This window comes from Hemiscyllium ocellatum, chromosome 12 (genome assembly GCF_020745735.1).
Source record: "Hemiscyllium ocellatum isolate sHemOce1 chromosome 12, sHemOce1.pat.X.cur, whole genome shotgun sequence".
Classification (NCBI taxonomy): Eukaryota; Metazoa; Chordata; class Chondrichthyes; order Orectolobiformes; family Hemiscylliidae; genus Hemiscyllium; species Hemiscyllium ocellatum.
The window spans coordinates 65074917-65089320 of record NC_083412.1 but is presented as its reverse complement, the minus strand read 5'-3'; the positions used below and the strand labels follow the sequence as shown (position 1 = coordinate 65089320).

The 14404-nt window shown below is 37.9% G+C and overlaps 1 protein-coding gene across 1 annotated transcript in view; it reads right to left on the bottom strand.

The window, feature by feature from the left end:
* The window catches only part of LOC132820594 (immunoglobulin-like domain-containing receptor 2), a 145723-nt gene that overhangs the window by 67705 nt on the left and 63614 nt on the right, over positions 1-14404 (bottom strand). Inside the window, exons 3-4 of the mRNA XM_060832799.1 lie at positions 10850-11188; positions 3312-3431 (exon numbers count right to left, since the gene is read on the bottom strand). Of these exons, the coding sequence (XP_060688782.1) occupies positions 3312-3431; positions 10850-11188 (459 nt within the window). The remainder of the gene's footprint in view (positions 1-3311; positions 3432-10849; positions 11189-14404) is intronic.

Below are 14404 nucleotides of genomic sequence, written 5' to 3'. Positions count from 1 at the left end.
CTGCACTAAACTTCATTCGCTAGCTATTGACTCCTTATGTATCTCAAGCAGCTCTATGAGGTTAAAGTGATTGTTCACAACCTTGATGCCATATTTGATTTGAGGAAATGCTGATTGTATATCTGGTTCATCACTAAGACCACTTATTTCTATCTGTGTAACATCATCTGTCATCACCCCCTCTGAGCTCACCTGCTTCTGAAATCCTCATTTTGCCTTTGACACCTCCAGACTTGGCAATTCCAAAATTCTTCTGGCTAATCTCCCACATTCTACACTCTGTAAACTCGAGCTCATTCAAAAATCTGCTGCCCATGTCATCAGGTCCTGTTCATCCACCACATGTGCTGAATGACCGACATATATTCCCAGTTAAATAAAGCTTCCATTCCAAAAATTCTTATCCACATTTTCAAGTTATTCCAGAAGATCAGCCCTCACCAGTGTTCCATTCAAGTTGTGTGGTTCCTCTAAAAGTTCCATACAAACTAATCAGAATGAACAGCATTACCAACACAATGATTTTTGGTTTTGGAATTCCCTGGCGAACTCGACTTTGAAAGTCGACACACTGAAAATAAACGAGAGGGAATATTGCCCCTCAATATCTCTAATTTTCTTTAGCCTCAGAAACCCTCCTAGATATCTGTGCTTCTTTAATTCTGGTCTCTTAAACAATCTCCATTTTAATCATTCCAATTGGCGATTGTGTCTTCAACTACCAAGAGTCTACATTCAAATTTTCTCTATAAATTTCTCCAGTTTTCTACCTTCCTGTCTTCCTTTAAGATTCTCTTCAACAGCCTCCTGTTTGTTCAAGTTTTTTGTTATTTGACCTAATATCTCCTTAAAAAGCTCAGTTTCATGCTTTGCTTCGTTGCACTCACATGGCGTGCCAAGGGATGGTAATCAAATTAAAGTTAATATGTACACAAAATCTTGTTGCAGTGATTTTATTCTTATCTCATCTGTAACTCCAAAGCTTCATTTCTCTCTCTTCAAAAGTAATTAAAATACTTAACAGACAAATTATACTCCATGGTTTTCATAATATGACCCTTTTTTTCTATTTAATTAGCTGCTCAACCTGTTTGATGACTTCACTGATCCAAACACCAAAGATCACAGATGGCGCAAGGATGAACTTGACTTTGTTAAAGGGGAAATTCATGCCAGAAGCCACTAAATCCTTGTGGGCAGCTTTTTCAGTATCCACAGGGAGAACCATCCTGTCATCACTGATTAAAAAATCTGAGCTATTATATTTCTATAACACGGTCTAAGAGTTTGAGTCATTAACCACCTCCAGAGTTTGAGTCAGTCTCATGTAGTATTGTTCCTCTATTTATTGCATCTATCAAATCCAACTCCGTGTGAAGATTGTATTAGTTGGGTGATATTACAAATTTTAAAATTACAAATGTAGAGTTTACTCCAGTAATTATACCTGCTAAATGTATGTCCTAATTATTTATCTAACCATTTTCTTTCCATTTCACGGTAATTAACAGTCACAATAATTAATCAGGTATGAATGACCAGTTTGATCTTTTACAAGTGCTGAACTGGTATCAAAATGTTCACTTGACCAGATTAGTATAAAACAATTTTATTCATAATATTGTACTACAATCAGACAAATGTAAATGCCATTTGTTAGCAAGTTCAATAACATCTTTTTAGTGCTTAGTCAGTGTCCTGCATCTGAGCACCAAAAAGTTATGGTCCACTGAAGCACAAACATGTCCACACAGTGGTATATCAATGACATTTGAATCAAGCATTTAAACTTAAGCATGTTAAGAATTTTTCTAGTGCCAAAGGATATATTTTTGGAGGTTAACATTTTTATTATGTATAATTTTTCTAAATGATTTTACATTTAATACTTAGATATTTGAAATATTAGCCAGAATTATCATTTGCAGTTACAACATAAATACTGTAATATTCTTTTAGATAGTAATATGCTTGTATATAATTTATGAAAACTAATCCAGATGTGCACTCAGAAAATGTTCTGACAAAGAAGTGGTGTACAAAACATCAACTTGCATCTTCCTTCCAAAATCCCAATAGACTCAGTTCACATTAACAGGCCACCCCCTGTTGGTGAAGGGAAAAACTAATATCTAAAATTGCTAAAGTCAGAGTTCAAGCTGGAACAAGTTAAGGCATTGAATTGAATTATACAAAGTACTAGGTTCCTTAGCCAACAACTCCCACTTACTCACTCTCAAGCAACACCACCCCTCTCCCCCCATCTAAAAGGCAATTGGCTGTTAATAAGCTGAGAGTGGGAGTTTTGCCTCTCAAGAATAGGAAGCCCTGTCTCATGAAGCTACCAGCTAGAGGTTAGCAGCCCTACATTATTTTGGGACAGAAGTGCACTGTACTGATTGGGCTTATGAGATCTCTCCAGCTGCCAAGTAGACAAATCTTGATGGCAGGGGTTGGGATGAGCTGGGTTTTCACATGTCAGTGTGATGGAATTCAATCTGGAGATGTGGTCAATCTTGAATCTGTCCTTCAATAGCCCAGGGGTATGTTAAGGAGGCTGCCACTAGCTGACCATTTGGCTGGTTAAATTCCAACAATGGTGCGATGAGGTCCTTTAGTAGGAATACATTGGCCCACTGACAGGCAGGCTGCGATCTGGGTTTAATGAGACACTTTGCCTTCCAACTCACTGGCAAGAGAGCAATAAAATTCAACCCAATGTTCTGGTGTTTAGGCCAAATTTGATTGAAAGGATATTTAACACTATATGAAATATTAAAAAACACAGCCCAATTGCCCCTTTAGTCAATTAGTTCTGATTAAAGTTTGAACAATGGAAAATTTGTGAACATAATGCAGGAAAGTGAATGGTGTTAAATGTATGCACTTGAACTTCCTTAACTTAAGGAACAATTCTAAAAAAATGCAATTATGCAATAATCAAACACTAAAAATGTGAAAAGGTTAGTTTAAAACGGAATTTACTATGAGTACAAAAATTAAAAATTAGATCATTATTGATCCTTAGTAGCAGTATCTAGATCATTTTTACACATTTTTACATGTTATATGACCCAAAGAACTGTTTTAATAGTCTATACCAGCGCAGTTCTCTGGGTCATATAACATGTACTCAAATCTTTACAGTAAGTGAAAGAAAGATTTGTACTTATGCATCACAATAAATAAATGTGTGTGTACAAAACAATATAATACAAAAATCCTTGAGGATTAATCCAGTAAACAGTTGCTATTTATTTGTAATCACATTTGCAAGTACCTCCTTAAACATACTTGTTATTTATACTCACCCAACACAAGAAGTTCCATTCTTTGTTCGTTGTTACCCACAATGTCATCTGGAGTGATAACAGAGCAGTAATAAGCCCCACTATCTCCCCAGTGTAACCTCCCAATCTGGAGATCTGCATCTGTAAGAGACCCATAATTGATACATAATTGACCTGGACAAAAAAAGGGGCCAAACTTTCATCTACAAACATGCAACATATTGTCATTAATGTCATTTTACCATCAATTTAGAAAGGTTACTGTAGATAGAGAAGCCAATTTTGTAACATCACAAATGGTGACAGACAGCTGCAATCAATTGTAATTTGAAATTCTCAACAGCCTGAAAATCAGGAGCATTTTAAAATTTCAAGTATGATGTGTGTTGTGAAAATGATTAAGTTAACAGTGATTCATCTGAGACAAACCAACTACACTGTCAAACAGACTGCTGTTCACGATCACCCATTCCACACGCCTGTTCAGGACAAATTGCATTGTCAAAATTTATGTCGAAATTTTTGTAATAAGAGAATATATTTATATATGTTTTGTATTTTTTATTCATTCATGGGATATAGACACTGCTGGCTGGGTCAACATTTATCGCTCATCCCTAGCTGCCATTCAGAAGGTGTTGGTGACATGCAACCTGTGTGATGATGTAAAAAACACCACAGTATTAAACACATAAAATTCCAACCAGTATCACCAGTGAAGATACAGATTAAATGAAACACAAACATTGGACATCGCTGATTAAACATCAGCCAAGAGGCGAAGCTAAATATGTGCACTTATTCCAAAATGCAATTCCAGTAACATGAGGGAATTAGAAAATAAATAATTTCTTCCCCTCTTCCCACCATGCATGTGTGCCACTGGATTGTTTAGCTCTTGGAGTAACCTTTTTATTCCAAATTAATTGAATGATGTTCGCCTTTAGACTTCTGATTTCTCACTCAATCTTACTAACCAATTTCCATCATAATCTGTTTCCACTATTTGAAGAAATGAAGCAAAGATCTGCAGGATATTTACATTATATTTTGCATTAAAATAATTTGAATTATTTAGGTGTCCCCAACACCTATTGTTTCATGACCACCAGCTCAGATAGACATTGCATGTATCTTAGAGGACAACATTGGGGCAGAATCTACATGTAGTGAAACAACACTCATAAATCCCCTTATGTACTTCTATGATTACAACTTCAACCTGCGAGTATCTAAGGGTTCGATGTCAAAGAACAATACAAACTAGGGCCACAGATTTCTGATGCTGTTAGCACACTTCCAAATTCAGCTAAAAACGATATTCTTCTTGACTTACAAGTGGATATTGTTGAATCCAGGTGAGAAGACGATCTCTACATTAATCTCATTCATTTTGGTCATTGCCAAGCAGAGCAGTTTCACCAAGCTATGTCTGATGATGTCCTGTTACAACAACTCAAGAAGATCATCATCAGCGATTGGCCTGAATACATCCATGTGCAAAGGTATTCTTTCTAGTCAAACTAGAAGAGACAAACTAGGTCTCTCTACATATTATTTTCAAAGGCAAAATGTAATAATTCCATGTGCTTTATATCAAGATACGCTTGATTATATGTCACATGGACATAGAAAAACATGGAGATACATAAAGACATTAATCAATTGATTAAAGTTATGTAAAACATGTCAACTCCATCAATTTCAACAACATGAAAGGACCTCTTGTTTCACATGAGATTCCTTCTGTGCCATAATGCAAGATTGCGATTTAATATTGTCTATGTCCACATTCTGTGGACTGACTATTTCAACAAGTTTCCTTTTGTAAGACAATCAAAGATTCCACTCGTGCAACAGTTGTTGACATATTGACCATCATATTCAGTATGCTTGGTGTTCCCTGACAAATTGTCTGACACCATTCTGTAATACACTATTGCACCAATCCAAGACACATGCAAAAAGTGGAATATTCATTGCATTACCTCCTCTTCTCACTGTCTGCAATCTAATGGTCTTGCATTGTTCGCACAGTGAAGTCCATGATCATTAAGTGCAAAGCCACTTGCCAAGGTTTTCAGAAAGCCGTATTAAATTTATGAGCAACTCCTCAGGGCAATAGTTTATCAGAACTGCAGCTCTCATGTTTAAAAGACAGATCCATGTGGTTATTCTATCACACATTCTTATCATCGAACCACATTATGGACATGTATTATTGGAAAGAAACGGGAAAGTAGTACAAAAGCATGTTCAATGAGCAAGGAAACAGTTACTCCAACATGATTTAGGGCAAAGCATCACAGGTTGAAGTATTTGCACAAATACATTGTTTTGTGGAAAGATGCTATGAAATTGTGTCCAGACCAGGTTATACATTGTTGTCACAAACAGTGGCACAGTCCCTCAGTGGTTACCATTGCTGGCTCACAGAGCCAGGGACATAGGTTTGATTCCACGCTCAGGTGAGTGTCTGTGTAAGTTTGCACATTGTCCCCATGTCTGTGTGGGTTTCCTCTGGGTGCCCCGGTTTCGTCCCACAGTCCAAAGAACTGTAGGCTAGGTAGATTAGCCATGGGGAATGTAGGATTGCAGGGATAGGATGGGGATGGGTCTGGGTGGGATGCTGTTTAGAGGCTCGATGTGGACTGGATGAGCCAAATGGCCCGGTTTCACACTGTAGGTATTTTATGATTCTATTCTATGGTCAAATTCAATGATGAAACTGATGACAATCTGAATTGTACATGTCCAAATCCTTTGTCATAGAATGTGATGACTTTGATGTTGAAAGTATTACACTAGGCAGTAACTAGAAATCCATAATATAAGACATGTATCCATAATGATAGACAGCATGGTGCAGAGTGGAGCTACACAGCCGAGTTGTGATAATGGAGTAAAAACTAGCTCCAGTTGCACTGTATGACCCTCAAAATGTATGCCCATCAAGTTTCCTGTGCTTCTAATGGAGAAAGGGGGATGGTGTGTCATTGCACAGGTCTCAGAGGGGTACTTCACTTTTAATGGATGGCATATGATAGATGACCCTCGAATCCAAAAAAAACTCCTTCTTCCTATTCATTCAATCATTTAATCTGTTAGCAAGCAATCTGCCTGTCAGCTGTGTATATCATATAATAGTAATGTAAATGGAATAAAACCCAGATTGTATATGTAAGTGTGAGATGTAATTTTAGTGTACATAGCTAGTTGTTAAAAAAAACTTGTAGGCATCGGTGTGAATGCGAACCTGAGGAGTATGTTCCCTGGTTTAACATATGGTAAACTACAAGCACAACAGAGAATGTGTAGCTAGTAAAACGTCTGTAACAGTGTGCATTGAGAGAGTTAAACAGTATGAGAGTTCACCAAGAGGGACCAAATTAATTGCAGTAAACTTTATTATTAGCAGTAAGGTTCATTGGTATTTGTAAAGTTTATTACCGGTAACAACGTTAACTAATAAATAGTGAAATGACAGAGCTGTTCTGTTCTCAGGAAAGCACATTGCATGCTATATGGGAACTCCAGGGCACTGAAGGGGTCCTGGATAATTATTTGTGCAGGAAGTATTGTCAGTTGCAGCAGCTTGAACACAGCTGGAGTCATTGAACTGTATCCATGAAGATAGCAGTTTTGCGGATATAGGTAGGACATTTATAATTGGGCAACCCAGAGTTTAAAAGGGTGCAAGAAGAGAGGCATTACAATCAAAAATGAATAGGCAGGTAGGAGTTGGACTACAGCCTAGAGTTCTGGTCACCCTGCTATGGGTATTAAATTGGGGAATATTCAGAAAAGATTGACAAGTATGTTGCCGGGACTGCTGGATTAGAGTTAAGGATATATTGGATAGACTGGGACTTTTTTCACTCAAGTGTAAGAGATAGAGGGGTGACCTTATAGAGGTTTATAAATTCAAGAGGGGCATAGCTACAGTGAAAGCAAAGGTATTTTCCCTAGGGTGGGGGAATTCAGAACTAGGGGCCATATTTTTAAGGTTAGAGAGGAAAGATTTAAAACAGAACTGAGGGGCAACCTTTTCACACAGCTGGTGATTTATATGTGCAACAAACTGCCAGAGGAAGTGATAGATGCAGGTACAGTTACAAAATTTAAAAGACATTTGGATGGGTACATGAATTAGAGAGGTTTAGAGGGATATGGGATAAATGCAGACAAATGTGACTCATTTAATTTGGGAAATTTGGTTTCATGGACTATTTGGACCGTAGGGTCTGTTTCTATGCTGTATGATTTATGACAAGGGTCCGTGAATGCACCCCACTTTCCAAACACTTTTCATTTCTGAATACTGATGACAGTGATGATTCACCTGAAGAGTGCAGTGAGAACTTAGTTCATAGCTCCATGAGTACTTCAGCTGTACAGAAACCCTGAAGAGCAGTAGTAATAGGTGCTTTAATAGTTAGGGAATTGGGTAGGCCTTTCGTCAGCTGCAGATGTGAATCCAGAAAAGTATGTTGCTGCCCAAGTGCCAGGGTCAAGGCTGTCACTGAGCAGCTATAGAGTGCCCTGAATGGGGAGGAGGAACAGTCACCAACTTGTATCTACTTGGAACCAATGAAAACTGGAAGGAAAGATGCGGTCTTGCAGTCAGACCTACGGGAGCTAGGTAGAAATTTAGCAAGCAGAACACAAAATTATTAATTACCAGCTTTCTCCCTGTGCAAGTGAGTATTGAAATAAGAGGATAAAGCAGATTATTACATGGCTGCAAAAGTGGTTCAGAGGAAGGGTTTTAGATTCTTGGGATCAGCTTTGGGGAGATGAAACCTATACAGACCAAACAGTTTGCACGTAAATACAGCTGCAAGCGAGTTACATGCGGGCATTTTGCTAGTGCTGTTGGGCAGGGTTGAAACTAATTTGACAGGGGTGTGCAAACAAGAGATAACAATCAAACAGAAACAGAAAGATACACAGGATATTAAGAGACATGGATGGCACTAGAACAGAGAATAGCAAATTCATGATTCGGCCAAAGTAAGGAAGAAAGTAATAATGTCTAAATCAGGGCTACATGCATGTATGTAAGTGCACTGAGCATGGTAAATAATATTGGTGAATTATAGGCTCAGAAAGCCATGTGCAAATACAATGTTGTGGCGTAACAAGTACAGTAGGAACATGGATACAGAATTGGCTGAGTAAGCAAACAGTGTAGCAGTAAATAGATACTTTTTGGGTTGAAGAAGGTTGTAATGGAGTGCCCCAGGGATCAGAATTGGGACTTTGTTTGCCTGATTTATATTCATGACACAACTTGAAAGTTTGCAGATGATACAAAGCTTGGTAGCATTGTGAACTGTGAGGAGGATAGTGTAGAATTTTGATTGGACATTTAAAATTTGATGGCAGATACAGTTCAGTGCATAGAAATGTGAAGTGATTTGTCGTGACTAGAAGAACATGGGAGGAGACAATATCAAAGGGCACGATTCTAAAGCCGGAGCAGTGGGAATTGAGTGCATAAATGTGTAAGTCATTGAAGGCTGCAGTACAGGTTAATAAAGCATACTGCATCCTTGGTTTATTAAAAGGAATATAGAGTAAGAGGGAAGGAGTTTATGTTGAACTTGTGCAGAATGCTAGTTTGGCCTCAGCTGGAGTACTGCATCGAGTTTTTGGCACTATACTTTAGGAAGATGTGTAGGCATTCGAGAGAGTGTAGAAAAGATTCATGAGAATGTTTCTGAAATGAGCCATTTCAGTCATGAAGAGAGATTACAGGTATTAGGACTGTCCATCTTAGAGAAAAGAAAGCTGAGGGAAGGTTTGATTGAGGAACTCAAAATCATGATGGTCCTGGACAGGGCACATAAGGGTTCCACTCATGAAAGGATCAAGGACAAAAACTCAAACTTACAGTGATTGATAAAGAAGCAAAAGTCACTAAGGAACTACTTTTTCATGCATCAAGTGGATAAGGTCTGAAATTCACTATTTGAAAGTGTAGGGCAACTGCATTGCTCTCATTAACCCTCTCTGCTACCTCTTTAGAAAACTTTAGTAAGTTGGTTAAACAGGATTTTCCAATAAAAAAAACACATTAACTTCCTTTAATTCACTCCAAAGCTGTCCATGTGATTGTCAATTTTGTCCCAATTATTGTTTCTAGAAGTTTCCCCACCAAAGTTAAACTGACAGTTAATCTGAAGCTTCAACTAAAACGTTCAAAAAAGGCACCAGACTGTTACCTGAAAATGAAAAGTAATGTAGGGTTACAGAGGTTAAAGTGGAAGAATAGCACCAAGTGACAAATTGTCTGTGTTCACATGGTAACTGCATCCTCAGAGAATGGAATCTCTTCCTGTTCCCATATAGATCAGAGATGACACCTGCAAAATCATGTGTCTGCAAGGATACCATATACCATGGAGAAGCCTCCAAATCAATATGCTTCCTGCATCTACTTCTTGTTGACGAAAAGGAAATAAAATCAAGTTACATTTTTTGTTTGAGTAGAGAACTCAGTGACCTTCCAGATGTGACAGTGGATTACGAACTTTAAAATGCTAGAAACATCTCTAACTCCAGCCTGGAAGGATGCCGTTGCATACAAGATCATAACAATAGTCATCATCATTGCAACTTGCAATGCAGTCCTTTAATGCACGGAATTTGAATTGTGACTGCAGCAGACAGCTGATGAACTATTTCATTTCACACACAACTCAAACATTGATTCGTACTGAGGTTCAAGCAGCAGAACTGTGCTATAAGTAAATTTGGCCTCCTGCTGAAAGCCCTTCATTCTTCTCCTCCATCTTCCATTTCCATTAGCCGGTTCCATTGCATGGGCCCACTCATTCATTCAACTATGTTGTAATCAAGGGGAATGCCTATTAGGGTGCCCATGTCTGGGAGCAATTGGTCTATGCGATACCCATGAACTCTGCAAAAAGTACATCAGCAGTACATTCCCCCTTGTCATTTGAAACAATAATAGAGAGCATGAAAAGGTGTGTACAATAGTAGTGAAAGTAAACCAACTATTAAAATGTAAGCAGTTAATGATCACTTTAAACAGCATTGCTTAGGGGATTTCAGGCGGTTTAATATGCCTATGATTGTGCCAGGTTAAGAGAAAACATTGACTGGCACATCCAGCTGCAAAGTAGCAGCATTGAGGCATGCTGATTAACATCTGATCTGCCCACTCAGATTGCAATAGATGTTGAGTGCATGTGCACACAGTGACAGCTGGAGTGTGTTGCATCAACCTCATGCACACTGTTGACACCATTGTGGATCCCAAATGGCAGTCACAATGGCCTAAACAAATATTACGGAGCTCACTTTTATCCCATCAATTGTGTAGAAAGGGGTTGTGTTTATGCAAGCTAGGAATGTCACGACAGCATCAACTTGAAATAGAATGGTATGATTGTTCTAATGAATATTAATTAAGTCATTATTTAAACCCCTTATGCAAATAATTATGCAGTAAAAAATCAGTGATAAAAACATCCAATTCACTTATCATCCTTATTCATAGAATGCAATTTGTTGGAAATAAAATTCCTTACTATTGATAATGGTGATTTCTCGTCCTTTGTAGTACTCTCCTAAGGTGACTGCAGAACCCTGACGGGAAGCCACAATTCGGACAGTACGACTGTTGTCTGCACAATCTAGATATGGGTCCCACGTAGGACTCTGTTCTTTCTGGCTGATGACGTGTGCAGCTGTGCTGTGAATGCTGAAGGCATCTCTAGTACGGTCCTTGCAGTATGATTTAAAGCGCCACTGTACCACTGGTTGTTGGGCAGATGTAGTAGAATACTGACAATGTAGGACAACAGGCTGGAACAACATAGCTATCTTCTTCTGTTCTGAAATGGTCACTTGAACACCAACGGATACACCTGTAAGTATAAGGAAAAAAAAATGATGTGACATGAAAAAGACTTCAGTTTACTTAAGAAAATTTATTCCTGATGTTCAAATCATGTCACATCAATGATTCAAAATCTCATTCAATTCAGATTCTTGCAATCCAACTTCGATAAGCTGTTATATTCCCATTATATTGTCACAAGGCTAACCAATGTAGCAAGTACTATGAAAGATTCATTTTGAATAAAATTCCTGGCAGACATTTTTATGAAATGATTTATTGTCTACTGGCTTATAATTGGACCCACATGGTTTCAGGAATACCCTTAGTTGTTGTAATAGATTTGGATTTACTGTAAAGACTGTTTTGGGGGGGGTTCAGTTCTGTCAGTTATTCCCATAAAGAGTTTGGATGAATTTTAAAGTCAGAAATCACATGACACCGATTATTGTCCAAAAGTTTATTTGAAATAACATGTTTTTGGAGCATAGTCCCTTCATCATGTGAAGTGAGAGAGAAGCACACAGAACACAGAATTTATGGGCAGAGAGATCAAAAGATCATACAAATGGTGTGAGTGGGGAGTATCAAATAGTAAGTCTCTGCAGGTGACCAAGCGTGTTGGACGGTGTGAGTAATGTGAAAGGATGATCTATAATCTGATTAAATGAAGCAGAGAGATAATTATAAAAAAACTTAAAACTAAAGGTGATGCTGGAGACAAACCAAATGACTGGAATAACATGAGACAAAAACCAAAGGTACAAGTAAAACCCAGAGGAAGGGTGACCAAACCTGAAATGTTAACACTGATTTTCCTTCACAGATTAACGCCAGACCTGCTGGGCTTTTCCAGCAGTTTCTGTAACTACTTGACAGCCTTGACAAGTCTAGAGTCACCAACTTCAAAGTCATTGTATTGGAATGAAAATTAATGGCATGAATTTTTGGGTGATGGTGAACCTCTCAGTCAATGCAAAGATTAGTCTGGAGGCCTCAATCCTGACATCATCCTCATGAACAGAATACTTTCTGTTTTTACTGGATGGGTGGTAAGGAGGGTGGGATAGCTTCTACATTGCATTCTACATAAAAACAGCAATTGCCTCTGGTCATGTTATTATCAAGATATGTCTAGTAGGAACTGATGAAATGTTTGAGACTTTACTTAGATAGTTAAGATGCCGTTTTGTAGAAAGGTACCCTTCTGCATGTATTCCTGCATTTTCAATTCTATCTTCATTGATGAATATTCCACATACTAATTTATTACAAAGGTTGAAAATTATCTCGTACACTGGGAACATCTTGCACCCTATTTAGATTTATTAATATACCAACTGATTTGAAAACATACTTGAAAAACTACTTTAAAAAGAATCTTCTACTCAAATGTGTTAATTTTTCAGCTTTCTACAGCAACTTTTTCAGCGCATATAGAATTCAACCCAATAACTTTCTAATATAGGCATCTTATTGTGAAGCAGTACATCATAATACAATTTTATAGCGGTGTCAACTGGATGCTTTTAACACAAGTTCAATTGCAAATGTAAAGAAATGGGAAATAAAATCAATGTTCTGAATGGACTTGTTCCTATCCAAGCTTGTTCTATATTGAATAACTTTAAAAACGTTTTGCTATTTCATCATATAGATTTTTGAAAAAAAATTATGTCATTAGTAGACTTACAAAGTACTGTATAAAATCACACTTGTAATGTAGTTTTGATTTTAGACATATTTAAAACAAATATTTTGGTATTTTGTGAATTCTGAAAATTGCAACATATGTAACTGTTTTTGTAAAGTCCAATCCCTGTTCACATGTTATTTACACTTGTATAATATTACTTTAGGAATTTCCATATTGATTGCTAACATGTTGAGGAATTCATTACTTTTTTATACCTTATTTCAGCCACTTGGAAGAGGATTTCACTTATGTGACAAAAATGTACTCCAATCTTCTTTTTGTTATTGATTTATGGTCCATTAAGAAGAATTCAAAGGAATTCCTCCCACTCAGCCAGAAGTTTAGCATTGACTAATTAAAATGCCTCATTCCAAGTTTTCGGAAGTTACAGGGATAAAATTGGATTTTGCCTGCATTGCCCTGAGCTGAGATTTGTGTGTTTATTTTTCAAAATTATTATTTTTGCAACAATAAATCAAAGATTTAAATCACACTCTTCCTAATTAGCATTCTAGTACAATGGTAAAAGAAAGTCATAATTTATCATTGGTATTTTACACCATGTTATAAATTACTCTTTTTTTGTAACATTCAAGCACATGGGTATCATAATGTCTGATTCAGACTACAAGGCCATAAGATGTAGGAGCAGAGGTAGGCCATTCAGCCCATGAGGATCTGCTCTACAAATAAATAAGATCATGGCTGCTCTGATATTCTTTAAATTTACTTTCCTGTCTTTTCCCTATAAACCTTGATCCCCTTACTGATGCCAAAGCCTCTCCTAATGACCCTCTTGACAGCCCTCTGCTTTTATTAGTAGAAATAAAGAAGGTAGGAGCAGGAGGAGGCCATTCAGCCTTTTGAGCCTGCTCCATCATTCATCACGATCATGGCTGGTTGTCCAACTCAATAGCCTAATTCTGCTTTCTCCTCATAATCTTTGATTCATTGCCCCAGGTGTCATATTTACTTGCCTCTTCAATGCATTCAATCTTTTGGCATCAACTACTTCCTGTGATAATGAATTCCACAGGCTTACCACTCTTTTGGTGAAGAAATGTCTTCCCATCTCCATCCTTAACGGTCTACCCCAAATCTTCAGATGGTGACCCCTGGTTCTGTACACACCCACCATCTGAAACATCCTCCCAACATCTACCTTGTTTAGTCCTGTTTGTCACTTCCCAGGAACCAAAAAAATAACCCATGTTCTTTGCAGCCTGCAACACTTATCAGTGAGGATGAGCACCTCGCCAAGACCTTCCCCATGCCTCCATTTTTCACCCTTAAACAAGTACCAAACCTCAAACAGATCATTGTTTGCAGCAAATTGCCTGGCTTTCAGGACAACACCATACAACCTTGTCACGGTGGTCACTGCAAGATGTGGCAGAGTGATGACATGGATTACACGTGGGGACACCATGCCCCGGGGCATGGTACATTGGAGAAACAGAGGCTATGGCAATGGATGAATGGACATCACAACAATCAACAGATAAGAGTGTTCCCTCACAATCGGAGAACGCTTCAGCGGTTCGGGAC